General features: G+C 39.6%; 2 protein-coding genes across 5 annotated transcripts; both read right to left on the bottom strand.

Annotated features, from left to right (window-relative positions):
- Positions 1-2,881: 2,881 nt before the first annotated feature.
- Positions 2,882-8,020, bottom strand: LOC103714840 (putative galacturonosyltransferase 12). Its single transcript, XM_008802271.6, has 6 exons — positions 7,437-8,020; positions 5,774-5,829; positions 5,535-5,690; positions 4,836-5,426; positions 3,626-3,928; positions 2,882-3,511 (listed from the first exon to the last, which is right to left on the bottom strand). The coding sequence occupies exons 1-6, from the start codon at positions 7,645-7,647 to the stop codon at positions 3,230-3,232; spliced, it is 1,599 nt and encodes a 532-aa protein (XP_008800493.2). The 5' UTR covers positions 7,648-8,020; the 3' UTR covers positions 2,882-3,229.
- A 3,459-nt stretch (positions 8,021-11,479) lies between these two features.
- LOC103714839 (ubiquitin-conjugating enzyme E2 enzyme activator PEX22-like) lies at positions 11,480-24,737 on the bottom strand. 4 transcript variants are annotated; one of them, XM_088704426.2, is made up of 9 exons: positions 24,425-24,737; positions 23,464-23,700; positions 23,329-23,376; positions 18,174-18,230; positions 17,988-18,107; positions 17,669-17,734; positions 14,657-14,758; positions 14,283-14,399; positions 11,480-11,620 (listed from the first exon to the last, which is right to left on the bottom strand). In XM_088704426.2, the coding sequence occupies exons 1-8, from the start codon at positions 24,545-24,547 to the stop codon at positions 14,292-14,294; spliced, it is 861 nt and encodes a 286-aa protein (XP_088560552.2). In that variant the 5' UTR covers positions 24,548-24,737; the 3' UTR covers positions 11,480-11,620; positions 14,283-14,291. The 4 variants fall into 4 exon arrangements, with proteins under 4 accessions (XP_088560552.2, XP_088560549.2, XP_008800490.2 ...); XM_088704423.2 differs by lacking the exon at positions 11,480-11,620 and adding an exon at positions 13,704-13,971; XM_008802268.6 differs by lacking the exon at positions 11,480-11,620 and adding an exon at positions 13,704-13,971 and having other exon boundaries at positions 17,988-18,089.
- Between the last annotated feature and the right edge of the window lie 2,766 nt (positions 24,738-27,503).

The raw sequence follows: 27,503 nt of genomic DNA, 5'->3' as shown, positions 1-27,503 counted from the left end.
ACTAGGAGGGGCCGTATGGAGTAATCAAGGTCGTCAGTCTTGGCACCTATTGACTTGCAAAGTTGGACAGGGCACCTATACCACAAACTTGGAACTCTAACAATCTCATAGTGTACTATCAATAAGAATTGTAAATACTGAGTTTTGTATCTTTTACTATTAATGGTCAATAAAGTGTGTTTCAACTCTCCTTCAAACACCATCTTACAAAGCATTAGAAGTAGGATGTATCCTCGAGACTATCGATCTACAGACCTTAGTATCATGAGAGCTAAACCTCTGAGTACTCCCTTCTAACAAGTCGACAACCTCTGGGTCCTTGGCATTAGGGTAGCAAAACCTTCGAGCACTCCTCGCTCATGAAGCTACAACCTATAGGTCCTTGGCATCATGGGAGCTAAACTTTTGAATACTTCTGGCCAACTGATTGACAACATACATGTCTTAGCATTAAGAGAGCTAAATCTCTAAGTACTTTTGGCCAATGAAGCTATGACCTATGAGTCTTTGGAATCATAGGAGTTAAACCTATGGGTACACCCAACCAATGAATCTATGACCTACGAGTCTAACGTGGCAGGGGAGCTAAAACTCTAGGCACTTCTAGCTTGTGAGTCTATAATATACAAATCCACGGTGTTAGAGAGCTAAATCTTCGGATACTTCTGGCCTACAAGCCTATGCCCATAAAGAATGGAAGTCTCCAACCTTGGCCTAATAGCGCTAAGAAAGGGGGGCAAATGTCCGACGACCTACGAAGGACACTCCCATACCTTGGTCTTAGAAGAGCCGACCTAAATGCCTATCGGGATGATTACGCGCTTGCTTGTTCCTAAAGTTACTTCAGCTTAGCCGTGCTAACTTCGGCATCCATAAGATGACCTCAGACACTTGAGTGAAAATCCAAGTATCCAAAAAAGAAAGTGAGGTATGAACAAAAAGATTGATTTTATTAATGATTCTGATTACAAAGTGGGTCAGCTTGATGACTGAGCATCCTTACGAAAGACTTCATTAAGAAAAAACACTACAAAAAAAAAGTCAAGCTGGATGTGCTTCAGTTGTACTAGGTCGATCCCTCCAGCAAGGTCACCTAGCTTAGGAAGCTACCCTCCACCTCATCCTACGCCTCCGCAGCAGTGCCAAGAAGACTAAGAAGAAGACCTCATGAAGGCCTACTCCTTAGGGCCTAATGTGGGATCCTCAATTGCAGTAGGCAGAGGAAGGTCAGCAATAGGCTGAAGGAGATCAGTAGTGTTCTCTTTCCATTGCTCTTGCTCCTTAGCACCCTCCTGCTGCTTTTTGGCTTCTTCCTCTAGCTCCTCAGCACCAACGTTGCTATCCTCTGTGATAGGGCTAAGGCAGCTTAGGTCGACCTTAGGGATGACCCTCGCCATCTAGTGCTTGCAATCACAGAAGCCATGCAAAAAAGAGTCAGCCAAGTTTGCAGTGAGCTCCTGTTGATAGGCCTTCGAGGCCTTGTACTTCTCCATAGCTCGGAGGGCCTCTCCTCAGGCATAGTTGCCTACAGCCCTTTCTTAGCCTCGGTAGTTTGGAGTTAATCTATCTCAAGCTAGCCTTCTACACCCTCCAACTTGAGTTCCATGGCCTTCAATTTGGTCTCGGACTTGCCACCCTCTTCCCAGCCTTGTGCAGTGCTCGCTTGAGCTTCAGAGGAGACTATTGGAGAGTTCAGTACCTCTTCTATATCAGCACGGTTAGCGATGAGACGGAGTTGAAAGGAATTAGTGGACCATAGCTTGGAGCTTACCTTAATGACTCCCTTGAAGGCCCCCTCAAATAAGGCACTCACCAAGCCACTCTCCATCTTCTTTTGGTCCTCGGGGAGGACAATTCCACCTCGGGCTCAGCCCAAGGATCTTCAATTGTGCCCCCACCTGCTTGAGAAGTCAAGGCAGCATAAGTTTTTTTGGTAGGCAAAGATGACCCGCTCTTTATGGCCTTCCACTTAGCGGCAATAGCCTTTTTCAACAAAGATTTGTCCAGGACTATATCTACACAGAAAAGATGCAAGTTGGATAGCTCATCAATTATAGCTTGGATAACAAGAAAGGCTTCACTTCTAGCCAACTTACTCTTGTGTGAACATCTGGATGATGTTAAGATTTTTATTCCAACACATGCAGAATATTATTGTGAGTTTTAGCAAATTGCTTGCAGCATCGTGTCATAATTCTAATTTCTGTTCGAGAACCTTGGTATAAGTTATCTATGCTCGAGCATCTATTTTTCTTATATTCTATATTTATCTGCTTTCATAAATTAATAAAAATAATATATGACTTACAATGCAATATTCTAAGAAAACCAATCTATCTTGTGGTTTGTGATATGTTAGTGCATATGAAATATGTAGCTTTTATGGCTTGGTTCTTGCAATTTAAGTTCAGTCTGCTGCCAAAATAATGATAGAAATTTGTGGCCTCTCACTTGATGCAGTCAATAAGAAGCCTTTCTTGTATCTCTGAAATTGTATTACTTCGGAACATTTTACAAGTATTGATACTTGGTGCCATAACTGGCCTTCCTGAAAATACTTCAAGCTTTGGTAATTGACAATTGAGTCCAGTCTCATCAGTCTACTTTGGGGTTGTTAAGGCCAAAATTGCCATGGACTTCAAAATGCTAATCAGAAAATACTAGGCAAGAATATCCCACCAAATATTTGAGCAGCTGAAAATTCAGAAAGAAGCACAACCTATCGGAGGTTATCCCAAATTTAGCTAAATATTTTTCCTCTGATGTTTAATAAATAAGATTTAGGGAATAAGAATTGCCCTGCCTTATTTTTTTTGGTTGAAGAGATTTACCTTCTAAGTACAAATTCAGACACTAGTTTTTAATTCGTTGGGTGCATCAATGAAATGATAACAACATAATTTTATTAATTTTTTGATCATTCTTATTTTGAAAATATGATCGCATCCATCAATGTACAGAACCAGATGTTGGTCATCCGAAAACACTAAATCTTTCCTAGAGCAAAGGAAAAAGAAAAAAGAATGTAAGAAGTTTGATTCAGTGTTGAAGCATCACAAATCCAGGAGCTCCTACTCCTCTGGACAAATCCTACATCATCTCACTCCATGACCTCAAGCCTTCCCGGTCTCTTTTCCTCTCACTTGTATCCACATTTCAGCTCTTCCTTGTGGCGATTTCTTTGTCATTGTAGTGATTGCCACTCCCTGTCTCTCAGAAATCCATCTTGCTAAGCTCTGATATTACAACCTCTAATGAATTTGTCTGAAAAATTCAAGTACTTTGTCCAGAGAGGCCGGAGATGAGGAAATGCTATGTCCAACCAAGGCTTAGCTCTGCCATTGAAGTGGATGACCGCTGCCATTTCTGCATCGGCTGTGGTGGTGTTTTCTTGGTATCCAAGGCCCAACATGTGCCAGTAGGGATCAATAACATGAACATGGCCATGAAATGCTATTAAGCCAGGCGGTAGGGTCCCCAACTGCCATAGACTTAAGTCTGATTTCAAGTTCTAGAAAGAGTGAAAGAGACATCAATTAGAGATATAGGTGCAACTAGGAAAAGAAAATGATGAAGAAGAAACTGCTTATAAGCTCTAATTAAGTTATAGAAGCTTTAAGCATACCTTTTGAAGCCAGTGATGGTAAGTCTGACTTATGTTTGTCTTCCTCCATGCATCAAGATCGAAGATATTCATACCATATGCCCAAGCACACTCGTTGGGGTCAAAACTTTCAGAAATTAAAGGGTGGGAGAAGTTTAAGTAGTTCTTAAATCTCTTTGACATCACAAACTTATCAGCTCCTCTGCATGTCTCGACTGCACCATTTACTTTGCCATGCAGATCGATGTCCCAAAGGGGCGAAAGATCGGCTTGGATGACAACATCATCATCAAGAAAGACAACCTTGCTAAGGCTTGGAAACAACTGCAGTGTTCATGTAGACATCCAATATTTATACGTCGTAATTCAAAGAAGTGAATCCATCGAAGTATAAAATCATATTATGAAAAGATCTATGTGATTAGCCATTCTCGTTTTAATTGTAAGAGAATTGAAAGTCGCAACTAGGAAAAAATTCATCAGAACTAACTTGTTTGGCAATGGGTTGGGCTGTCTGCGGGAACAAACATTAATCAGCTCTAACTTATGACTACAAAAATAAGCCAATAGACGAAGCTTCTTGGTTTAAGCATGCCTTAGTTAACCGTTAAACTATGTTCTAATAGTCTGTTGTCTCCAAATGCTTGGGATCCCCTTTTTAATTAGCAAAAGGGATCGAGCCGCCTCCATGTAAAACGTGGAAGATTAATTTTTGAACGTGCAGTAGTTTCCACATCCAAAGCTCACCAACCAGGAAATTGATTTACTTTTCTCAACTTCCAACCAACTTTGATTTTTATTTTTTGAGGAAAATGATGGCAAAACCACCAACCATGCATGTCACCAAAAGCTGAAATATTACCAACAAAAATAACAAAAAATAGAGGGGTCACCTACTCCAACTCTCATACCAACAAGTTGAACACCATCAAATGAGTAGTCAAAAAGTTGATGATTTTATTAAGCCCTGCACACTTGTACGTACCTAATCAGAAGCATTTCCAACCATTGTTTTGATGCGGGAATGTCAAGCATCCTTTGATGCCGAAATATTATTTTCTACGAGCCCTCATGCCCATAAATTGTGTGGATTACCTTCAGAATTGGGCCTAGTCCATCTAAGACGAGCCAGCCGTTGTTTGGGTCTAACTGGTCTCCTAAGTCATGACTCATGAGGCGTGCACCCAGATGCTTGCAAGTTGAAACAAAGTAACACTTGCTTTATACTGACCTCAGGCAAATGGATGCGAATGTGGTTCATGACGGACTGATACTTCGGACTCAAAGCCTGCAACTTGGCCGCCACCTCAACAGGGTTCTCACTAACATTGGCCACGATCGCCGATGACCCTCCTCGGAATTGTGAGCGCGCCGCCCGGTCCTTCTCCATCGCCTCCATCACCGGGACCCTCCCCCTCGCGAGCCAATCGAAATGGTGCAGCCCCTTCACCTCGATGACCGCCGGTTCCAACGGGTGCAGCGAAAACCAGGCCTGCATGGGCGCGTACGTTTTCCGGTCGGTGATCACGTGGAGCACGACCGAGCTTGGGTGGAGGGAGGCGGCGACGAGGGAGGCGGCGACGACTGCAGTGGCGAGAACGTTGTCGGAGGCGAGGACGAAGTGAAGGAGTGATGGGTCGACGAGCGCCGGTACCCGCTCCGGGGCTGGGAGCTGGAGCCGGGCCCCAGCATTGGTGGAGTGCTCCTGGGCCAGCCTCAGAGCCAGGCAATGGAGCTGCTTGGGGATGCTGGTGGATGCCACATGGCGGTAAAGATACTCCTGGATCTTGGCAGTCCTGGTCCTTTGTTCTAGAAGCGATATCTGTCATGGTCAACGTCATCGTTCAAAAGTCAACGGTCAGCATTTTTTTTTTTTTCAATTTTTTTCTTGCTTAAGGGCCTCTATATTTTGGATTAAGAGTCAAGGTACCATGGATTTGAGCCTTAAGGCAAAGGTTTTGGCATCTGATCTGTTGCTCTTCATCTCTGCAACAAAGTCTTCTAATGTTTGAGGAATGTCGGATCCTGGCTCAGGTTCTTCGATTTCACCTTCTTCAAGCACTCGATATATTTCCTCAGGAACTTTCTGCAATAATAAATAATTTTGTTTCTTCATGTCGAATTTTGAAGAGAGTGAATTTTGATGTTTAAGTTTTGATGATTTGTTACCAAGGATTCAAGCCTTCTGCCCCATATTCTTGGGCCTACCTTTTTGCCTACACATCCTGCAACATAAGCCAAACAAATAAAATACCTTAAATAAGCACTTGACATGGAACAAATAAAGGATACGCGTTTTTGTTCAAAATAAAATAAGTATAGTAAATTTAGTTCAAAAGAAAATAGGTAACAAGGAAAATGTGGCCTTAGGCATCTAAAAAGTGTCCATTAAATCGATTGCAAGGGGAAAAGTTTCTTTTTTGTGGGGCAGAAATCCTTTATGTTGAAAAAGAAACTAGATATTGCCCAACCTTGCTTTCTATGAGTTATACGTACTTAGCAGTCTAACCTTTGGTCAAAGAAAGATAAAAGAAAACAGGAAAAGAAATGATGACGAGCTACCCCGCCTATATGGAATTATTTTTTACGCCAACTTTTCAGGTCCCATGTTCTCTCTTGCCCACCTTCCTCACCAACTTAGATGAAGACCATAAACCTAAGATGACTACGTACATATTTTAGCATCAGCTTTGCTAAGGGCTGTTGGAAGTGTGTTGACTCAAAAAGTGTTTTAGGTCCTATGATATTCGATTCATCTTGTGACAGGCCAGAAAACTTTGAGAGTAATCCGTCAATTTTTGGGTTGGTGGTATCATCAAATAATTTACACCAAAAGTTAAATGTTTGCTTAAAATTTGGACATCATGAATCTAGCATTGCCATCGTAGGCAAGATCTTTGCGCCCTTTAAAAGTACAAGGTAACAGGGATACAGGGCCCTGATATTGCTCAGTCCTAACTACTGCTTAAATAGATATCTTATGCCACATCAATTTGCTACCCCTCTCTCTCTCTTTCTCTCTCTCTCTCTAGATTGGACCAACGATATACCACGTCCGTAACCCATTGAAGTGATTTCAAGGAAGAGTCTGTGTCAAGATAAAAAGTCCATTTTTATCTTCTGGGTGTCTTGCTAGCTAATTTTAGGCATGTTTACAGCACATCCATTGATCAGGTCAAGTCCATATATATGTAAGAAAAGCTTGATTGTTATTTTCATAGCTACTTTTGGTGGAAAGAGGCATGACATAAGCGCTGGAATATATTATGGGGTTAGCCCCCCATTAATATATAGCATTAAACCCTCCGTACCTTGGTGATGGTGAGATTCATCGCATATTTTTAATATAACCACCAAGAGACTTTACCTAAGCCTATCTGATTGATGGTATTAGTCCTTAAAAACAATTGTTGTAATTGATGTGAAGATACCAAAACTCATTTAAAACTTCAGAACTGTAAATATCTTCATTAAAGCGGAGATATACATGTTTGAGAAATACAGCACAGTTTTTTGGTTAAATAACATAGAGTGTTTCCATGCATTCAATGTTTATATTTCTCAAAAAACAAAAGATGCCTACAATGTTTGGTTGCATGCAAGAAGCTTAACGTAGGTTCAATTGGATGGACGTGTTCCATGAAATACAATACTTTTTACTACAATTATAAAATACAGCAACGCTGAGTTAGAATTTCACGACAAAAATATGTTTATTGGAGGAATGTAATTTGGCAACTCGTCATGGAAACCTTACTAATTATGACGTCTTCTTGAAAACTTCATGCATGCACACATAACGCAAGAAAAAAAAGTCACGAGAAACCCCTACCTAAAGAGGAGCACTCGGTCTCTCCCTCGATCGTGTCTATTGCCGTCAACACGAACACAAACCGGAGCAATAACGTGACAAAGAGCAGTGAGTAGAACACCATCCTATAAGAAAGCTTCCTCGGCGCGACCTTAACCTTGATGAAATCCCTCACCCCCTTCCCTGGGAACACCGTCACATGCCTCATACTCGGCGATATATGAAGCTGCATGGCAACTCGAGAGAAGTGAGCACAACAAGGCAAATCAACCTGGTTCAGATCCTCCTTACGAGACCTCCGGGGACCTGGATTCACTTACAGATGCCCATGAGGTAGAAGAAGAGGTGATGGCTCTGGAGATTGTAATAGGAGCAAAGTTCTGGTGCTGAGGTTGCTATCCACCACCTAACTTTGCTTAGCACCTGGGCTAATGCTTGTGCTGTTGTAGGGAACAAAAGTGAGGGCGGATTCGGAGGGGGTTGTTTGAGAAAGGGACTCAGGATTCGGGTGGTTCGAGAGTGGTTTGGTGAGAAATTTTCCATTAATTAGGAGGCTTTGGATCTTCTGATGAGCAATCTATTACATCTTCTGAGCCTTTTGCCTTAATTTTGAAGTATAAAAGAGAGGTATATATTAATGAAATTAGAATAGATGGGAAGGTGCTATCTGTGTTTGGAAATATAAATTTTTGTTGGTTCCTTTACCTTCAAATAAAGTTGGGAAGGAAAAGTGACCAAACAGCACTCCTCAACAAAGACAGGGACAACCCAACCAGGAGGCAGTAGTTTTTTCTCCAACAACCCCGTCTGATTCAACTCTAGACCGGACCTAATGGAGGCAGGAAGAAGTACAAAAAATGGGTTGAAATTAAGGTAGACATAACTTGAGCTTACAATTAGAAAACATGTAAAGCATGACAGAAACATCAATAAGCCAACAAATAGAACTAAAAATTTCATGAATAAGTGAGGGACATATCAGACATGAAGCAGCATTAGCAAATTAAGAGAAGTGAGTCCAGACTGAGTGACAAATAAGAACTTTTGTTGAGATCGTCCCTTTATTCCCAAAGGCCAATCAATAATATTCTGCCAACTTGCTATGAACTGTGAACTATGAAGGTCTATAGGCAGCGAGCACCGCTCAGACCCTACAGTGTATCACATTGCAAGCAACTGGCCAATCCAAACTAAAGCCTTACGGGGGATAAACACCCTGCCAACCCTGATGGAAGAGGGACTCGCATTCAGGTCTCTAATACAACCCACCAAGAGGTTTAAGCGGAATGCTAGGCTCACACATTCAATGTAAGGTCCATCAAGGTCGGGAAAGCTTTTCTATGCCATATTTTATACTGAATATATAGTATGCGCAGATGCGATCACGAGCAATAATCATGGTTGAAAACAACTAATGCAGGGATCACAGGCAAGATTAATTTTTACATGGAAAAATTACTGGGAGGTAGATGGATGGATATAAATGATTGGGCCTAAAACTTAACACGGCTTAAGTTTTTAAGTTAATTTGAATTTCGATTTTTATATCAAGACCTCCTTTTAGTTGGACTCAAACTTCCCTAGCTCTTCTCCATAACAAATTATATCAGAGCCAATAGTTGACAATCCTGGGCAAACTTCCATCTAAATAAAAGTGGATGGTCTAACCTCCCTTCTACGTACTCAAAAAAAAAAGAAGAAGATAATCCGGGGCAAACACTCAAGCCTATAAAAAAGCTCGAATTTGTAGTTCTTATGAAGCATGGTAATATCTAATTGATGAGTCGTGGTGGCCATGGTGTAAGACGTGGTGCATGCAAGATTGACAGGCTCTTAAGTTGAAGTGATAACATGTGGTTCATGCGAAAAAATTAAAAATGAGCGTGGAACTCGGAGAGTAGTCGTGGATTGGTCTGAAGGAGAGTTAAAAAAATTGGCTCCGCATGAAGGAAGAAAATGCTAAAAATCACATGTGAGGTTTAGTCCCAACGGATCAATTAACGGGAGGTAGAAGGTAGTCGGATAGATATATTTCATTAGAACCAAAATTTCATGGCTCGAGTTTTTGAGTTGAATTGAGTTGCGACTTGTATATCAAAACTTTCTCCTGGCTGGAATTGAACTCCCCATTTCTTCCCAACAATTAGAAGCCAAAAGATTGTTTTATCAACTAGGAAACATAAGTTTTAGAAGCAAAGACCAAAATCACTGGATAATTTTTTTTTTTTTTTGCTGGAGCGGGTGCATCATACCTAGCGGGTACGAATACACTCAAAAAAGTCAAAAGATAATAAGGCCCGGAGTGCTCCGGATAGATCCTCCGCTCTCAGCTATAGGGTCTCACCAAAATAGTTAGCCACATATGAGGCTAACCAATCGGCTGCCCCGTTAGCCTCTCGGTACACATGTTTAACCTGAACGACCAACCCTCCCCCACACCATAGCCCTAATGTTCCTGAGTAACAGGTGGCTCTCACCCACACCACCTACACTCTGCTAGATCCAGCTAATAACTGTCGCCGAGTCGCCCTCTAGCACTATAGCGCATGCCGGCAAGCAACATTGGGCATGCCTCAAGCCAAGCCAAGTTGCCTTCAACTCTGCCCTCGGGACCGATGTGTCAAAGATCTGGCAGCCACCCGCCGCAATAACTCTGGAATCCGGGCCTCTGATAATGAAGCCCGCGCCTCCCTTGCTCCCACCATCCAATACATATCCATCAAAATTAACCTTGAGGAAACTCGGAGGTGGGGGCTTCCAAGTAAAAAACACCGTGCGGCATGCTCCAAGAGTAAAGTAAGAGCCCCAGGTATTCGGAGCTGTCAAAGGTCTATCCGAATGATGCGACTGAATAACCTCAGCTGCCTGGTTCCAAGCTCGCTCAATGACGATCCACGGAGGGGTACAGCTCTTGCCAAATGCCCACGTGTTCCTGGATAGCCAAATCTGATACGCCACATAGGTCACTACTGTAGTCGCCTGCCAAGAGGGTGGGGATGCCGCCAACCTTTTGGTCATCTGCAAAAAGGACGTCGAGTCACGCCAGCCTCCGGGGGAAACCCTGGCAATCTCCCAAATCCTCCTCGCACGGTGACACTGGAACAATGCATAGTCCACTGACTCAGCTGCCTGGCAGAAGGGGCACTAGGGATGGATCTACATACTCCTACTGCTTAGAACTAGTCGCGTCGGTAGCCTGCCCTAGGCAACCTTTTAGAGAAATAAGGCCACCCGGGGGTGCAGACCGAAACGCCAGACCCAGGCACAGTCGACCCCTGTGTCCTGCGCACTCCGAAGAAGACTGAGTACATCACCAACCCTGACTCTAGATCTGCATGTCGAGCTCCATACCCGTATATCAAGGCCGAAAAAGCCTGGAACTGGTACAGATCGGATCCTCCCGGGGCATCGATGCTAATCATGGTCGGCCACCGCCCTACTGAAAGTGAGTCCACCCAGGAGTCTGCCACCGCGTCCACGCTCTATCCATCACCTATCAACCACCTGCAATGAGACAAAATCCAAAGCACATAGCTGTTGATCTCCCGCCACAAGGGGGAGCACCGCCGCCGCCTAGCCGGAACCTCGCCAAGCCGAGCCGGACCATATTGCGATGCCATCACCTGACTCCAAAAACTCTGGGGCTCCAGGATGAATCTAGCCGCATGCCGGGTGATCAGAGCGTCTCTCCTCGTCAATAGGGACTGCACCCCCAGCCCGCCGGCTCGGGTTGGAAGACAAATCGACTCTCAAGCAACAAGAGGTGCACCCCGTGGCCACCACCAAAAGACCCCCAGATGAACCCCAGGATAACCCTCTCGATCCTCGACAGCACTATTCTCGGGACGACGGTGTGGGATATGAGGTAGACTGGTACGGAGCATAGGACTGATCTGATTAATGTCACTTTGCCCATCATGGATAGCGACGTCGCTCTCCAACCCTCCAGCCGCTCTTGGATATGCTGCACCACCTCGTGGCACTCGGGCACACGTAGTCTTTACCCGGAGATCGGGACCCCTAAATAGCACCACGTCCCCTCCTGCTCTCCCATCGCAAACAATGCTCGGATCTCCTGTCGAAGTCGCAACTCCGTACTCGGACTAAAAGAGATAGCAGACTTGTGGAAGTTCACCTGCTAACTAGATGCTTCACAGTAAACCTCTAAAATCTGCTTCAACGCTCGCGCATCCCGCATCCTAGCCCTGCATAAAAGAAGACAATCATCAGCAAATAAAAGATGAGATATAGCGCGCGCGGGGGGGGGGGGGGGGGGGGGGGGGGGGGGGGGGGCTGGACAGCTTTTCAACATGAAAATATATATTTTAATTCATATGGAGACCTAATAAGCTTATCAAGGAACTACACTAGTATCATTTTGCAAATGAAGAAATTTCTCTTAGTTTACTATTCTTTGATGAGATTCCCTTAGTTGCAGTCAGTCAGAATATTTTATATTGTCAAAATCTCAAGATACCTAATGATCAAGAGTTTCAGTCAAAAAAAAATTTATCAGAATTCTGAACAACATTCTCTTAAGGAAAATATCTCAACTCCCTCATGTTTCAGTAAGAACGGCCAAGTAAGTCAAATATGTGATAAAGATATGCAGCAGAAGTATGGTGGGCTGTTCTTCATATTATTCATATCAAAATCAACCGAGCAATAAGAATTGTATTTGGTAAGATAAATGCAGTTGCTCCAGTTATCCCTTTTAGTTGTTGCAAAGTGAGTCTTTCATCCCTTTTAGTTGTTGCAAAGTGAGTCTTTCGTAATTTAAGTATTTTATGGTTTTTTTAAATTTTCTTTCTTCAATTATTCCTTGGTTTAAGACTCAGATTCTGACGCCAGATTTTTTGCAATTCCAAGGTTTGTTCAAGGGCAAGTTAAAACATAGCTGATATGCATGACGCCAAACAATAACAAATGCAAGCTATGTTCAATTTTTTTGCGTAGCAATCGTGCAACGTCTCCTGACAGAAGCAAGCATAATTTTTACTATATAATATGCATGATAAAATAATATATCAATAGCGAAGAGTGATGTCACTGAACATTTCAATACATCAATAATTAAACAAATCAGGCCCCATTATGAAAGTTGAGGTCTAAATTTAGATGATTTATCAGAGTTGATGGTCCCCCTTAAGGAAAGTTAAGGTCTAAATTTAGATGAGTCATCAGAGTTGATGACCATAAAGCCTGATGGTTAGGCTCTCACAACGCCGTCTCTAGTGGGCAAACGACACCGTTTTCTTTCTATTTTTAGGTCCTACATTTTGTCCACCAACTTCCAAAGTAGCTAATTTCATTGCAAGGTTGATGATTGAAGTTCTTGAACCTCCTCAAGGCCTCTTATAAGCCAAAGACTAATTTGAGGTTCTGCTGAGATTTTACCTGAAGGTCCATATAGATGACAAACATTAAGTCTAATGATATTTTTAAGAAACTTTTGATGGTGAATTAAAGGCCTTTGCGTCAGTTTAGTATCCCTTTGCATGAATCTGTGGCTAATTTACGTTCATTGTTGGAACTAAACGTTATGGAAAAGCTTTTCATGCAGCAGTAAAATAGCATAATGCAGAAAAATGTTACGTTGAACATGGTACGGAAAAATACAATTTAGAAAACAATGTCCACGGGTAATTACTCTGAGAAACAGAGTAAAAAGTAGTCGAGCTGAAGTCGGGAAATCCGTAGCTTGAGTGCTGCCTGAGTCGAGTAGGGTCTCAGCCAAGCTTGGCTTGAGCCTGAATTGAACCCTGTCAAGCTAAGTCCATCCCAAGTCATGTATTGTAAGCATGTCTGAGCCTGAAGTCAACTTGTTGGTAAAGGCTTTGACATCATCAGTGCATGACAAATTTATTTATCTTCTCGTCAATACATGGTGAGAGATTTAATATGATCCACGCCATCTATTTTCTGGAGTGTCTAAAAACAAAATTGTAAATGGTCTAAAAAGACATGTAGAATGCAATGACCAATGTAGATTAACTTAGATGATCCACCATGTATTAAGCATAACCACTTCATACCTTTAGAACGTTAAAGCTGCCTCAAACTAATTGAAACAAAAATTATCTTTACCAAATTGCACAAAACATAACCATCAGAGTTAATCCATGTTCTTTGAAATATTAACTAGCCTACAAAAATTCTTACAGTTTCATTCGAATTTCTGCCAGCAACAAATTTCTTACAGAATTCCTGAGATGGTAAAGATCAGAGATCACCATCTGCAACCAACAGATCTCACAAAATCTAACACACCAAATGGTTTATCAAAGATGAAGCGAAAACCTGAATAGACTGCATTAGATCTTACAATAAAGTACCATACAGACTACGGTATAGGATACAGTACAAATCACCCCAATGTCACCATCACATGTAAAATTAATGGCCCCAGGGGAAAGTCAGATATCATAGGCCTTGTACCCTCGTAGTAATTTTGTTGTGCATATTTAAAAATAGAAAAATTAGCTCTTCCACAAACACGCTTTAAGTTACAAATTGTAGCTCTGACAACATCCTTTCAGATCAATGGACCTTTAATCTACAAAACACCAAGACAACCATCTGATGTAACATAATCCTGACAGGAAAGTCAGGGAATCTGAACCTCTAAAGCAAAAATGGTTCATTTTAGTTTTTGGTGGTGGCAGGATAAAGATGATATAGTATCAAGTTCAAAAATTTTGTGCACTCAGACATAAAAACTTAACAAACTGGAGCGCACGTCCCAGCTTCATCTGGTTGGGTGGTCAGCATGCAAGAATATATTTTGTGGGTCATGACACCTTAAAAGTAAAACTACATAAGAAGGAAACAATTTTACATGTGATGGCATATTAATCAAAAACTTACATATTAGCCTCAAGCTGAAACACCAAAGAACTGCTCCAAGCTTGTCGAGGTGAAAACATTAGAAGCTGTACGTTCAGGTCTGCTTGGCGAAATATACAGTTCATATTTGATGAACCTCTGAAATCATAAAGCAAAGCAAACTTAATATGGCTAAACAATGTCACTTACGGCAGCGAAAATAAACTGTGCACTTGGTTTCATAATTTGTACTTGATTTTTCAGCAAGAAACAAAATATGCACAAAATATATTGCATGTATATCCAACTAATGAAATTCATTATTTTCATTCAACATGCAACCAACCCTATGCAGATGTTTGAGAGAGGAACACATCCACAATCTGGAAGCTTAAAACTGTAATGGAGTCACTTACAGCCAATGGGAATATGATCTCAGGATTTGAATCAATATGCCAATCAGGTTCCAGTTGCCGCACAAAAGATGAGCACCCATTTTCAGTGCTGCAAAAGAGAACCTGCAGATTTGACATATAATTAGCAGAAGCAGATACAACCAAAAGTTTAAATAGCAGGTCCATATGAAACGAGTATAGTAAGGTCTTCATAATTTGTTGCTAGACCAATAATGGCTGTCATACTGGCCATGGCCTGCACATGGTATCATGCTGGTATTGATCGGTACTATCAAGCAGCAACTCCAGTAACTGAATTACAATGTATTTGTAATTATCAATCATCTAGAAATAACAACATGATGAAGATGTTTAAGAAATATAAGAAGTACCAAAATTATATTGGAAAAACTACAGGACATATATGGAATTTTACTTTTCTTTAAACCATATCTAGCAATCAACAAGACTAGCTTCATAAATTTAACAATTCCTTTTCTAAATTGTAGTATTGCAGAAAAGCATATATTGACTTACTATAAAATCCTCTTTTTCACTCAAGTTTTTCCCTTCTCTCTCCTCTTCTCTCTTCAATGTTAAAATAAATGATTAATAAAAAAAAGCTAACAAGTTGCTTAAAAGATCATTTTTAACATATGAAGCATAGGCTCTAAGACTTGAACAAGTTTTAAAGAACTTGGATGACACAAATTAATAGAATCCCTACCAGGCTGCATCCACAATCCATAGGCCAAGTTAGCAGGTATCCACCTGTACTCATCAATCTTTCCCATGAACAAGCCAGAAAAGTTCACAGGGAAGCAACATGAATATTGGCCAATTCGTGGTCCATGCTACTACCCTATTTACATCTTCACAGTATCTTTGCTTAAAGAGATCAATAATAAAACTAATACTGTAATCATGAACTATATGAAACTTAATATAAATGTACTAAGAACTTTTAGAGCATAAAATTAAGGACTATTAGGCTCTTGGAAGCCTGGAGTAAATCGGCAGGTAAATAAAAAGCTTAGGTTGCTTGTAATCTAAAGTGGAACAGGGAATCAAAACAAGGGGATGAACAGGTGCTTGATTCAATAACATGTTTGACACTATAATGTAGTTGCGATAACAACAGCAGGAGACTTGATGGAGAAATAAGGATTCATGAAGCCAAGCAAATGGGAGGGAAGACGCTGGATTATTATGGTTATGATCTGACTCAAACAAGTTGAAGCTCAAACTCTGCCTTCAACAGTCATATGGTAATGATACAGTATAGCTGTGTGGAATGTGAATCTTCAACAATTAGGCACTTGCCAACCACCTTACTCTAACATCTTGACAGGCTGAGAGCCTGAGGAAAGGTAATTAGCGGTCTTCTGTGGCAAACAATGGTAGTCAGCTGCAAACAATGACAGGCATTCTTTAGCAACAGACATTAGGCAGCAGGAGCCAACAAAGGTGCGAGGCAGCTACATACTCCAGGTGCTTTTTTTATGAATCTCCTTTCCTCTCCTCTGCCTATTCTCTTTCCCATCTTCCACCCCTGCCTGATTCTATCACATGCCTCCACACCTTCTTCTGCAGCTCCCTGGCCGCTCACATACCATGTTCACAGTTTTGTACCTTGGAAAAGCCAGACTTATTTTCTGAAACAATTTCTAACAGTTGTATGGTTGAAGCATAATGAAAAGATTATACGTACTTTATTTAAAGTCAGATTTCTCAATATTATTCTTCCTATTCCTTCAACTTATATATTCTTATGTTATGCAGAATTTATATAGTTAAAGCAAAGAAGTACATTCTTAGCCCCCTATACATGCGAATTCAAGCTACATATGTGAATCGCTTTAAATTAATAACAAATTCTCAAATTATGTGATGCTAAATTGGTTGAGTAATTTAAAATTTGGGGAACAAACTTGAGATTTTCCTGGGATCAAATCAAGATCATTGCACAATCAGGTTAAAATATGCATCTGATGCAAGTATTGATGGCATTGACCATATTGCAATTTTCAGGAAGGCAAATATTTAATCACAAATTTAAGTATCATTAAGGGTCCACATTATACATACCAGATTATACCAGTAAGGTTACCAAGAGGACCCTGCACTGGTACCTTACCAACACATGGTATTTAACCTCCATTTAGCTGTGCCGGCACCAGAAGCATACCATATACCAGTAAGACACTTACCATATCAGTCCATATTGTACCCATAAGGTACCAGTACCGTTATGGTATTAATACTTCAAAGATTTGATTCCACATTAATTTTGTCTAAAAGCATTATTTGATCCATATAAATGTATATGGTGACTTTTGTAACATCACAGTGCGCAATCTGCATCAAGTATGACCATGCAAACTTATGTGCATGATATAAACAGGACACAACTATGGTGTTGCTCGAGAATACTTAACGCCATCGCAATGGAAGATCACTCAACAACCTCACTCTTGATAAGTTCTTCAGAATCATATTAAAAGAAAACATGTATTCTACTATATAACACCAACTCCTCTAATATGACCATGTGTGAGGCATGCCTGACCAACCCCGCATTTCCCATCCCGTGTGGTTTCCATATTTTTAGAGCATGTGTATTAAGCAAGAAGTCGAAGGTTTCATTCCTTGCTCTAGCATTTATTCTTATATATTTAACTAAATTTTATTATTAAAAATTAGAACTACACATGCATGTCACCTGCCATACTCTAGTATGACTTTAGTAACAACTGCACGTCAAAAGAGAAGATATGTTAGTGTGGGATATAAATATACATCACAGGCATAAAAGTTAATAAGGTATATTCAAAAAGACAATTCAATCATAACATTTAGTCTTTTAAAAAGATGATACAATGAGATATAACTTAAAAATTAAAATAGTGCCCTAAAAAGAAATCATAATATAGGAGATACTAAAATGATCATAATTCCACTTCAAGTAAAACAAAAGTTATGACCAAAAGAACATTCTACTAGAGACACCATCAACAGGAGAAGATGTCCTACCTTATCAGTAACCAGACCACCAGATGTAAAAATTCCAGCATCCTTCAAAGTTGACAGAACCCTTTCCTGCACCATTGTATTTGTGTGAAGAACAATCCCTACATTGTTACCAGTAAACATGTATAGTTGACTTAAAAACTTTAATGTGCATGGCCTAAAGGCTAACATATAGATTTTTCATGAAAGCTATAGATTCTTTAATTATTCAATACATCTAGAAGTACTAAAATTTGCATAAAGAATGTTCTTCTACATAAAATGCAGAGTTTTAGAGACATATTTTGAATCCTTACGTATGGCAAGTTTAAAATATGCGCACCTCGCTTTCATCATCGAGAATCCTTTCCATGAGATAAAGATCACAGTATTTTGCGATCTCCAATAATACTTCTAGCACAGAAGATCTCACAGTTGCATGCTTCTGTCCATGATACAGCAACTATATTTCAATTATTTCTTTTATAATCTAAGATGAAATAGAAACAGAGAGTTATTCCTTTACCACCTGGATCTCCTCTGGACTAGTCTCCTCAAGAATTACACCAAGCAACCGACAAGTGACCTGAAATTCACAAATACTAGATTATGAATGCAGAGAAGAGCAAATAGAAGTGAATGCATAATCTTGATATCTCATATATGCTTACATGTGCCTGTACATGAATACTGATTTTACACGTTATACAAACTACATCATACATCAAACGAAAGCTAACTGAAAATTCAATGATCCTCGAATCAGCATTTGGTCAGACTACTATTGAAAAAAGAGCTTAAAAAAATATAAGAATTAAATGCATCATATATTTCTACCTATCTGGAAAAGGTATAGAGCTGCAGATAACTCTACAAGTGATCAAGCAAACAAGGTTATGGAGGAAATGTTAGGCAGCCTTCTAGGAAAGCAGCAACTGAAACCCTTGGTGCACAAGATTGTAAGAACTCTCCAGGTGTCACCATATAGTTAAAAGAGATAGATTTTTCAATAACTAAAACAATTCAGATGTCATTATAGGTCCCATCAAGAACTCTCTAACATGGCCAACAATGTTGGGTGAACTATCTACTTGCTGCAAACAAAAAGATTGCCACCAAAGTGTACTTGTGAAGATCAACAAATAAGAATTACGTAAAACAGGACCAACTTTGTCCAAATTGTGAAATTAATACAACTTAAAGAACAATTGAATTTTTTACTAATCGAATGCATCAATAGTATCAAACTGTAGAGTGTTGCAATTTCCAAGCATTCTGTACACAACCGGTAAAGGCATGACTTCTTATTCTTTCATAAGTTTGTTGACATACCAATTTTCAGTACCTCCACCTTCCTTCCAATCACAGAGAAAGAATGCATGTTCCATTATACTTCAAAATGCATCACCATATTAACTCTATTTGCAAAGCAATTGAACCATATTCAAGGATTATAACTTCAATTTGAACAGTGAAAAAGACAAATGGAAAATGTCTTTTACACATAACAAAAGAAAAAAGAAAAACATAACTGTCTAAAATGGCAATATAACTGCTAGAGATCCACATGTTACCACTGATCTTGGGAATTTATCAAACCAAAATGCATCTCCCCCATGAATATATATATATATATATATATATATATATATATATATATATATATAACTCCTAAGCAATATTGACTTTTATAAGTTATTTTTGTCACGTAGCCAACTTTGTCTCACTCATTCTCATAACAGCTATATTACCATAAGCATAACCATAGTCATCAAGCTTTCTCCCTGCTATTTGCATTGTGTTTTATGAATCCTTATCTGCCAAACTTTCCTATTAAGGGTAAAGTCCAGGGTTATTTTAAAGTTTTCTTTGGTGCATCTAATATCTAAATTTGTCGCATGTTTTGATCTTCCTTTTAAAACTAGCCCTTAACCTAACATCAATCATCCACCTCTTCCACCTTAGCTTGGGACTCAGAATGACAGTGTTCTGGTGATAGATAAAAATATATAATTTCAACATAAAAGTTAGTGACCTTCGTTCCCAACAGTGAGCTGTGGTGATCAAAGCCTAGCTAGTAATGGCCAAAAAGCTCCAACTGACCTAATATAATGTTAATCATCCTTCTAGTGGATGGAATCAAAAATTTGCATCCTACAATGGAAATGAAAACCCCAAGGGTGAATATTGCATAATCAGGAACTTTATCCATGTTTAAAAGTCTAAGTAGAGTGATACTATTTGTCTGGAAACGTTCTTGATACTTATTTCTCTTTTTACTTCCATTAGAGTGTATCTTTCCGAAGTAGCTCATGAAAACCATTTAATTCTGTATTTGCACATTAATTTGGCAATGATCAAATATTTACTGTCAAAGAATAAATGATCATAACAAAGTCAAACAAGTAGTATAGAATGTATATATAGCAAATCATAAGGGTGCTAAGTTCTGTTCTGGTGAAAAGTGTAAATGAATACGGAAAGTATTATTGGAAAATTGATCAGATAAGGAAACAAATGCATCGTACGGTAACATATTTGGCATCCAAATTTAGCAATCCCTTAAGGCTGAATTGCAAACTAGTTAGGATAAGTTCAGCATGAGCAACCCCACATGAATTTCGAACAAGCCTAACTTTAAGATTGCCTATGGTAATTACTTAGTTAAAAATTTGTTGTTGCACTCCAAAAAAGAAAATCCTAACCGGTCATGCAGTTAAAAAGATTGACAGACCACCATTACTATTTGAATCACTGTAATCAAATCAAATCCAATTTTGCAAGACTGAGACCCAAGGAGAACCAAGTTTAGTCTACAACATGTAATTACCAATAGGTAAATGGTTTATCAGACACAAGTCAGATGGAGATCTTTTTGAATTCAAATTGCCCAACCCATTAGTAGCCCTAATAGCCGCACAAGATGTTTTTTGATTGCAAAGTACCAAATTAGAGCACAAAACCTTGAATCTCATTGCTCCTAGGGTGAAGTAACTCACATGTATTGTTATGCATGATGTTGCAAATATTGACATCTAGAAAAAATTAGGAGACTGGATTCAGATTCAAAAAGAAAGCATTAGAGATGTTATTTATAATGGTCAAGCTGAAATAAACCTGGTCATGTTCAATTGCAAACAGCAATTTCAGCGGTCATCATTCAAGCTCTTTCTTGCATAGTAGACTGGATGCAGTTATTGAAGGATAAATGCTCCTGTGGAAGAGAATTGAACCCCATATGCTGAATAAATGATCAATGCGTATTAATGGAAGACACTGTTTGTCTCATTGTATATGATCTTTTCCCCTCAGAAACAAATATTATTTAATAAAATAATTCTTCCTTTAAATGTAGCATAAACACCTTTGTTTAGCTCCTTGAATTTTTTGACCAATACAGTGGTAACAAGCCACCATCAAAGCTTGAACCCTGGACCTCCCTCAAGGGCAAGCCTTAGGAGAGGGATGCCAACCAACTGACCTAACAGCTGTTGGCTTAGCTCCTTGAATTTTTGTTATCATTAAGAATAACCATTATGCTTTATAGATTTCTTTGTGCTGAATTTACTAATTATACTAGCAACCATTAGCTTGATTTCATCTCTCATAGCATGAGAGACCTTTTCTTGAAGTTTAGATCTTAAAAGAAACAACAATCCCATAAAGATAAATAAAGTTTGTAGGTGAAGAGATGGGGTGGCCAAACTATGTCACTAAGTTAGTTGTTTGCCTAATAATCGAATTTTCTAAAAACATTTCAAAAATCAACAGAAAGCCTGAAAACCTTTATCTGGATTAACTAAATGTTAGATCAATAATCCTTTTCTTATGCTTTTAGTAACTAGAAGCAGGTCAGTTGAGGGTATAGGAAAGCTCTTAGAAAAATTTAATAAGAAAATGCTTGGAAAGCAGGTGTAGGGGCATGTTTCCAAGGAGTTTCAAAGGCATGTGCTCCACCCTAAATGAATTCCTGCTATTAAGTGCCAGTGCTTAAACTTAATCTGTCACTGATGTTGTTCCCAAGCTTACTTAAGAAAACTAATGGGTTGAGATCAGATTCAAAGCCATCTGTACAGATTAAGCCAATTTGTGAGACATCAATTTGAAGATGGATGCAAAGAAATAATGCAAACCTTAGGTATACGGCAAAAAGAATGCTGTCTATGATTATAATAGATCGATAAATAAAACTTAAATCTCATTGTAAACATAATTTTATGTAGAACTCCTAATATGGTACTACACCAAGCTTCATTTCACAAAATAAAAAGATTCCAATCAAGAGCTTAGTAATTCTAAAATATGTCACATATTTTTTGGTACATAGTGAGTCTTGATTATGCTTTTGTTTATTCAGCAATATTAAGTAAAAAAATTAACACATCTCAACTATCCATTAAACATATCTCATCCATTCATACAAGGCATAGTCGCTTTTCTTTACAGACCTACACTACACAAAAGCTTATAGGATGAAGTTTAGAAGACAAATTCATCTTCTAGACATTAATTTTGCATAATGAACTTTTCATTATTTACATATTAGGGCTTATCCCAATGGTTACAACACTTTGCTTAAAAACTAAAGGTTCCAGGTGCGAGTCTTGGGTGGTGCATTTCTAAGAATTTGAACTTGTGTAATTATAGTACGAGTGGGTCTCCCTCCCTCTCAAAAAAAAAGAATGTCATTATTTGCTTTCTATGATGCCTTCAGATACATCCCCTTCCACTCATATACCGTTGCAGTACTCGTAACTTATCTTTCCATAGGGTCATGCACAAGAAGACATGATGCTTTACAAGAGTGGTGAAAGATTTGTAGTACATGAAAACTTTCAGGTATATCCAGCATTATTTGAGAACCTAATGTACTTATGAACCTGACCAGTGGACAAGTAATTCAAGTTACCAAACTCATGGGATCACATTGAATTCGCATTACCATATGAACCAACTCAAATCTTGGTCTACACATTGGGGGTGGGGGAGGGGGGAGATGTGAATCACACTTTAATGAAGAAACTTGATAGTTAACTGATCCAACCTCAGTTTTATACTGTATGAGTACTAGATTTGTTGTTGTCATAATGGGTATGCAGCATGTTTGAGAATTTAATTTACTTTAAATTATGAGCCTGATCAGTGGGCAAGTAATCCAGGTTCTATAACTGCATGATCACGACTCATTAGCATTACTTTATGGACAATCTCAAATCTTGGTTTTATGTAACACGAGGAAAGGTGATAAAGAAAATGAGACGTCAATCTCTTCCTCTTCGTCAGAGATTAGTTATCCAAGCTTATTCGTTAAACTATTCGAGCCTCAATTTTATTTTGTGCAGGTACTAGATTTGTTCTTTCTTTAATGGTCCTGCAGTATCTGGTATAAATTTGTGCAGTAAAGTCCTCATCTTTCTTCTCAAATAGGCACTTATTAATAGCACATACCCTTGTTGTACTGTATGTCAAAAAAGTCAAGCTCTAAAGCATTTTGTTGTTTGTAGACGACCTTTTCCTGGTCATCCAAATATTAAGTTTTAAGAAGAAACCCCATGAGCAGAGGTGGGGACTGCATCTTTCCATGATACAAATAGTGAATAGGTGCAACCCCAAAAATCAATTATATGTGCTGGTATTAGGTACGAGATAGATGGAGCCGAGAAAAAAAGAAAGAAAGAAATTACCTTCCTCCCTTCACAAAGTCTTTGCCTTACTAATTGCCCCAGGGTCAGCTGCAAATTAGAGGGGTGAAGAACTTATTTCTAAGACAGTCAATTTAAGTGTTATAGGTTTAAGGGGGAAAGAGAACAACAGCATACCTTAACTGGCGGGATAAATTCATCAGCTACATCTTGCACTCCTAAGTCCCCAGAAGATGTGCTAGCTTCTGAAGATTGCACGATCATGTTTGCATGTAAGCTTGCATTAGCACGAGCAGGCAATGGACCGGGCTGCTTCCGTTGCCTTCTTTGATGGTTGGAAGGAGATCTCGACAACTTCCAAGCAAAGATAATTGCAATGGCAAGAGCAGCAAGAGTTGTGATGGAACGAAGCTTCTGAGACAAGTAATATACAATAAATAATTTCATTATTCCAACTAATCAACCTTCCGTAAATAGATAATAAGATTGGTTCAATGAGATACATGCTTGTGTGCAACATATCGAGCATATTGTTTTTTGGTAAAAAAATCTGGCACGCTTCTGACAAAAACTAAATTATTTGAATGACAAATATTAAATTGTTAGTCCCAAACAAAGATCAAGCATAGTACCATTTGACCATGCAATCAATTAGAGAAAATTTTGAACAAATCCGTCAAGATTAAACACTCTCCATATTATTTTGATGAGTCAAGAAGACATCATCATCATCATCATCATCATCATCATGATATGGCGTAATCCTTTTAATAAGTACAAAGCCTAGCAATTCTTGACGAAAATTCAACCATAGCCTATTATTCCATGTATCATCGGATTTAAAGCCAAATTTTGCTAAACCAAGGCATCTCCATCTTTATCAATCATCTCCACGCTGGACACCTAACACTAACCCCAGCTATCATCCACGAGAAAGTCCGGCCAACAGCATCAAGAAGCAAAATTACCACAAAGAAGCACAAACCCCAACAAATCAAAGAATCCATTCTATAATCCCCAAGTACACAGAGAATAGCAAGTTTCCAAAGCAATCAAACATGAACATATCCAATTAAGAAGATAACACCAACCCAAGGACACAAAATGAAAGCGAAGGGGCATATCAGGGACCAAGAACCTCGCGATGGACGTGGAAGGGAAGACGTTCCCACACCTCCGCGAGCGATTCCACGAACCTCTGGATCAGATCGACGAGTTCGTCCCTGCCCGAGTCGGCCGCGGGGGAAGTCAACGCCGCCATAGTGGAAGGTGGTGGCGCCGCCGCTGTCGCCGCCGCGTCAGATAAACCGAGGAAGGACGTTTTTTTTTTTCGGCGCTCGCCGTGCGGCAAACCCTACAAACAGGAAGCTCCTCCGGGTCTAGCTCCGGAGACAGAGAGAGAGAGAGAGAGTAGGATGGGAATCTGGGAACCAGCCAAAGGAGGCCAACACGTGAGAACGCACGATTCTCGGTGTATATAAAGAGGAGCAGGGCACAAGTGTGAAGGGTGTTCGGCCTCGACCAGCTTCCTTTTTCACCAAAAACAATAAAAAAAATAAACTTCCATGGGGTATGATGTGACATCTGAAATCACATCAGATATTATATAACCGTCAAAATGTTATTATGCCCCTCATAACGGTGTAATAGGCTTTTTATTTACAAGAATCTTTTTCTATTTTTCCGTCTTCCTCCAAGCGCAAACATCGTCTTCCAAATCTGACTTCTGACTTGTAAGAATATAATGAAATGGTAGATGAAAAAAAGGTTGATAGACGCAGGCTCTTTTTTTTTTCCTACAAAAAGGTCAAGCCTAATTATCGTTAGAAGTTTGTAGTGCAAAATAGTGATACAGTACGGTATGATATATGTTCACCAATCTAATCTTACTATAGTCTGATCTCGACAATCAACCGAGATGATAACTTCAGCAAAAGCTGAGCCATCTACCATGATAGCTAACTGAGTTGCTAACCTCGACATTAGACGAGTTATTGACTTGAACTATCGTGCCAATCTGAGCAGACGAACTGACCCGCGATAGAGAGCCCACGTGTCTTCAATTCAAATTATATTAAAGGTAGTTAAAATCCGTTGAGGGCATGATTATGATCCCACCATTTATAGAATATGTTGCAAGGTTGCTACTGGTCGATTTGCGCAAATATCTATAGTGCGCATGGGCCATTACTAAGCAATTAAAGCCTACTTCTATCCTACTCAGTAATAGATATTAACTTTTGCTCTACATAAATAATGCCTAGAGGGGATCTAGGTACATTTTACTAATCTCTCTCCCCCTCTATAACTCTTTCAAATCTTTATTTTTTTTTCAAAATTTCTGTCTAGCTTAAACATCGAAAAGTCCCTCGCTAGATAAACTCTAGCAAGTGGATTTCTTTTTCCTATTTTTAGGTCAAATCGCTAGCACCAGCCTTTCTATCTAATCTCAACTACCATAAAATCGTTCTCTAGCTCATCTCTTCGTCTTGCATCATTTTCGACCTCACCACCTTCAACTTGGACTTCGGCGGTGATACAACCTATAGTAGTAAATATGAGAGATAAACGTGAGTTAATGAGTCCGGGGACGTGGGGGATTGGGCAAGCTAATATGGTGCCAACCTCCCTGCTTGATCCTGTCGGAGGCTTTGAAGGACCACTTGAGTGTTTGCTTCAACCCAAAACACTAGGCCTCGAGCCAGGGGCAAGTTTTATTTCACAAAGAGCTCAGATTTCAGCTGCAATGGCACCCTGAGATTGAAGCACTGTCAAGAAGCTGCTACTTTATTGAGTGTCTAAATTGACGTGCGATATAATTCACCCTGCATGGATTTGGATTCATCACGCATAACTCATAGCTCCCATCCTGTCAGTAAGTAACTCTATCATTTGAATATCCATGGGGCCATGGGCAAAACTCAATTGTAATCCCCACCAATGTGCCTGTGGAGGAGACATGCCCAACCACCCATGTCTCTACTCTCCATGCTTCGCATACACATCCTAAACCCTAAACCCTAAACCCTAAATCCTAAACCTCATCAAATATAAAGCCAAAAGTTTCAAACCTTTGCTCTAGCATTTTTTGTTCCTAGCAAGGAAGCCGCGCTACACTGCAGGCTGCAGCTGTAAATTAATATCATTTTTTATTATTTTATTCTATATTTTTTATTCATCTTATAATTTTAATTTAATTTTAAGATTTTTAAATATATTTTTTGAGTCTTTTTTATGCATAAAAATAGATATGCGGATATCCGCATAAAAAAGTACGGGTCCGACCCTTTTATGTAAGTGACCTCATAAAAAAAACATTAGGGCATGCTTGCATGAAAAAAAATTGGTGATGGGGAGATGCTTTTTTTTATGGAAACATAAGAAAAAAATAAGGGAGAAGGAGCAACCTCCAGCTGCGCATGCTCCAATTCTGACTTCTCCACCATTGTCTCAAGTGATATTTTTACCCTGCCTTCCTCCCTCTGTATTTCCTCCCCTTTTTCACCATATTTCTTGGTTCCTCTCCATTATCCATGCCAGAACGGTGAAGTAATCACCATCCTCACCACTGGCTCCTCACTCTTTGTTCCCTCTCCTCTTTTCCCACTATCCCTCCCCACCGGCTGCTCACTCTACTCCCTCTCCTCTTTCCCACCATTGCTCACCACCAACTCCTCACTCTGCTCCCTCTCCTCTTTCCCACCATCGCTCACCATCGGCTCCTCCCTCTCGGATCAATGCCAAAAAGGCGAGATCCACTTTCTTTCTTTACTAATCCATGTGATCCATCCCTTTCCGGATGGAATTACATTTTAATTATTTCTTAAATCTAAGTAATCGTGATTGAAGGAAAGCTTGAAGACTCAGTGGTTTTATTTTTATTTTTTTTTCAGCAATCCATTTTTTTTTTCAAAACTCAGTCTAAAAATAAAAATTCGTGACTCTCTGCCGGCATTGTAGCTGCCAATATCTTTGCAGCAGCCATAACAGCTCGCCCTCAACATTTTTGCATTTAGATGAATAGAACAAGCAAACAAATACAAGGCATGCCATGATAGAATGTATGGGCACACTCTCATTTAGCTTCAACAGCATGCAATTAGATAAAGGGCAGAGCATAACAAGACAGAAAATTTGAGAGAGAGAGATAATGGATTAAGGTTTAGATGTGATAAGAGAGGAGGAGCTAAATCCTACCTCCAGTTATTTGATATCAT

This window comes from Phoenix dactylifera, chromosome 9, assembly GCF_051530095.1.
Source record: "Phoenix dactylifera cultivar Ajwa chromosome 9, Ajwa_hap1_PhDact_Kaust_v1.1, whole genome shotgun sequence".
Lineage (NCBI taxonomy): Eukaryota > Viridiplantae > Streptophyta > Magnoliopsida > Arecales > Arecaceae > Phoenix > Phoenix dactylifera.
Note: the sequence above shows the minus strand (reverse complement) of the source record. Positions and strands in the feature narration are given on the sequence as shown.

Excerpts from the sequence above, each read along its gene's own strand:
- LOC103714839 (XM_088704426.2), bottom strand. The coding sequence starts at position 24,547 with ATGGCGGCGTTGACTTCCCCCGCGGCCGACTCGGGCAGGGACGAACTC. Across the intron at positions 23,377-23,463 it reads AATTTATCCCGCCAGTTAAG|CTGACCCTGGGGCAATTAGT; the intron begins GTATGCTGTTGT and ends TCTAATTTGCAG. Across the intron at positions 14,759-17,668 it reads GTGGTCTGGTTACTGATAAG|GTTCTCTTTTGCAGCACTGA; the intron begins GTAGGACATCTT and ends TCAAATCTGCAG.
- LOC103714840 (XM_008802271.6), bottom strand. The coding sequence starts at position 7,647 with ATGCAGCTTCATATATCGCCGAGTATGAGGCATGTGACGGTGTTCCCA. Across the intron at positions 3,929-4,835 it reads TTCGCATCCATTTGCCTGAG|TTGTTTCCAAGCCTTAGCAA; the intron begins GTCAGTATAAAG and ends TGAACACTGCAG. Across the intron at positions 3,512-3,625 it reads ACCATCACTGGCTTCAAAAG|AACTTGAAATCAGACTTAAG; the intron begins GTATGCTTAAAG and ends CACTCTTTCTAG.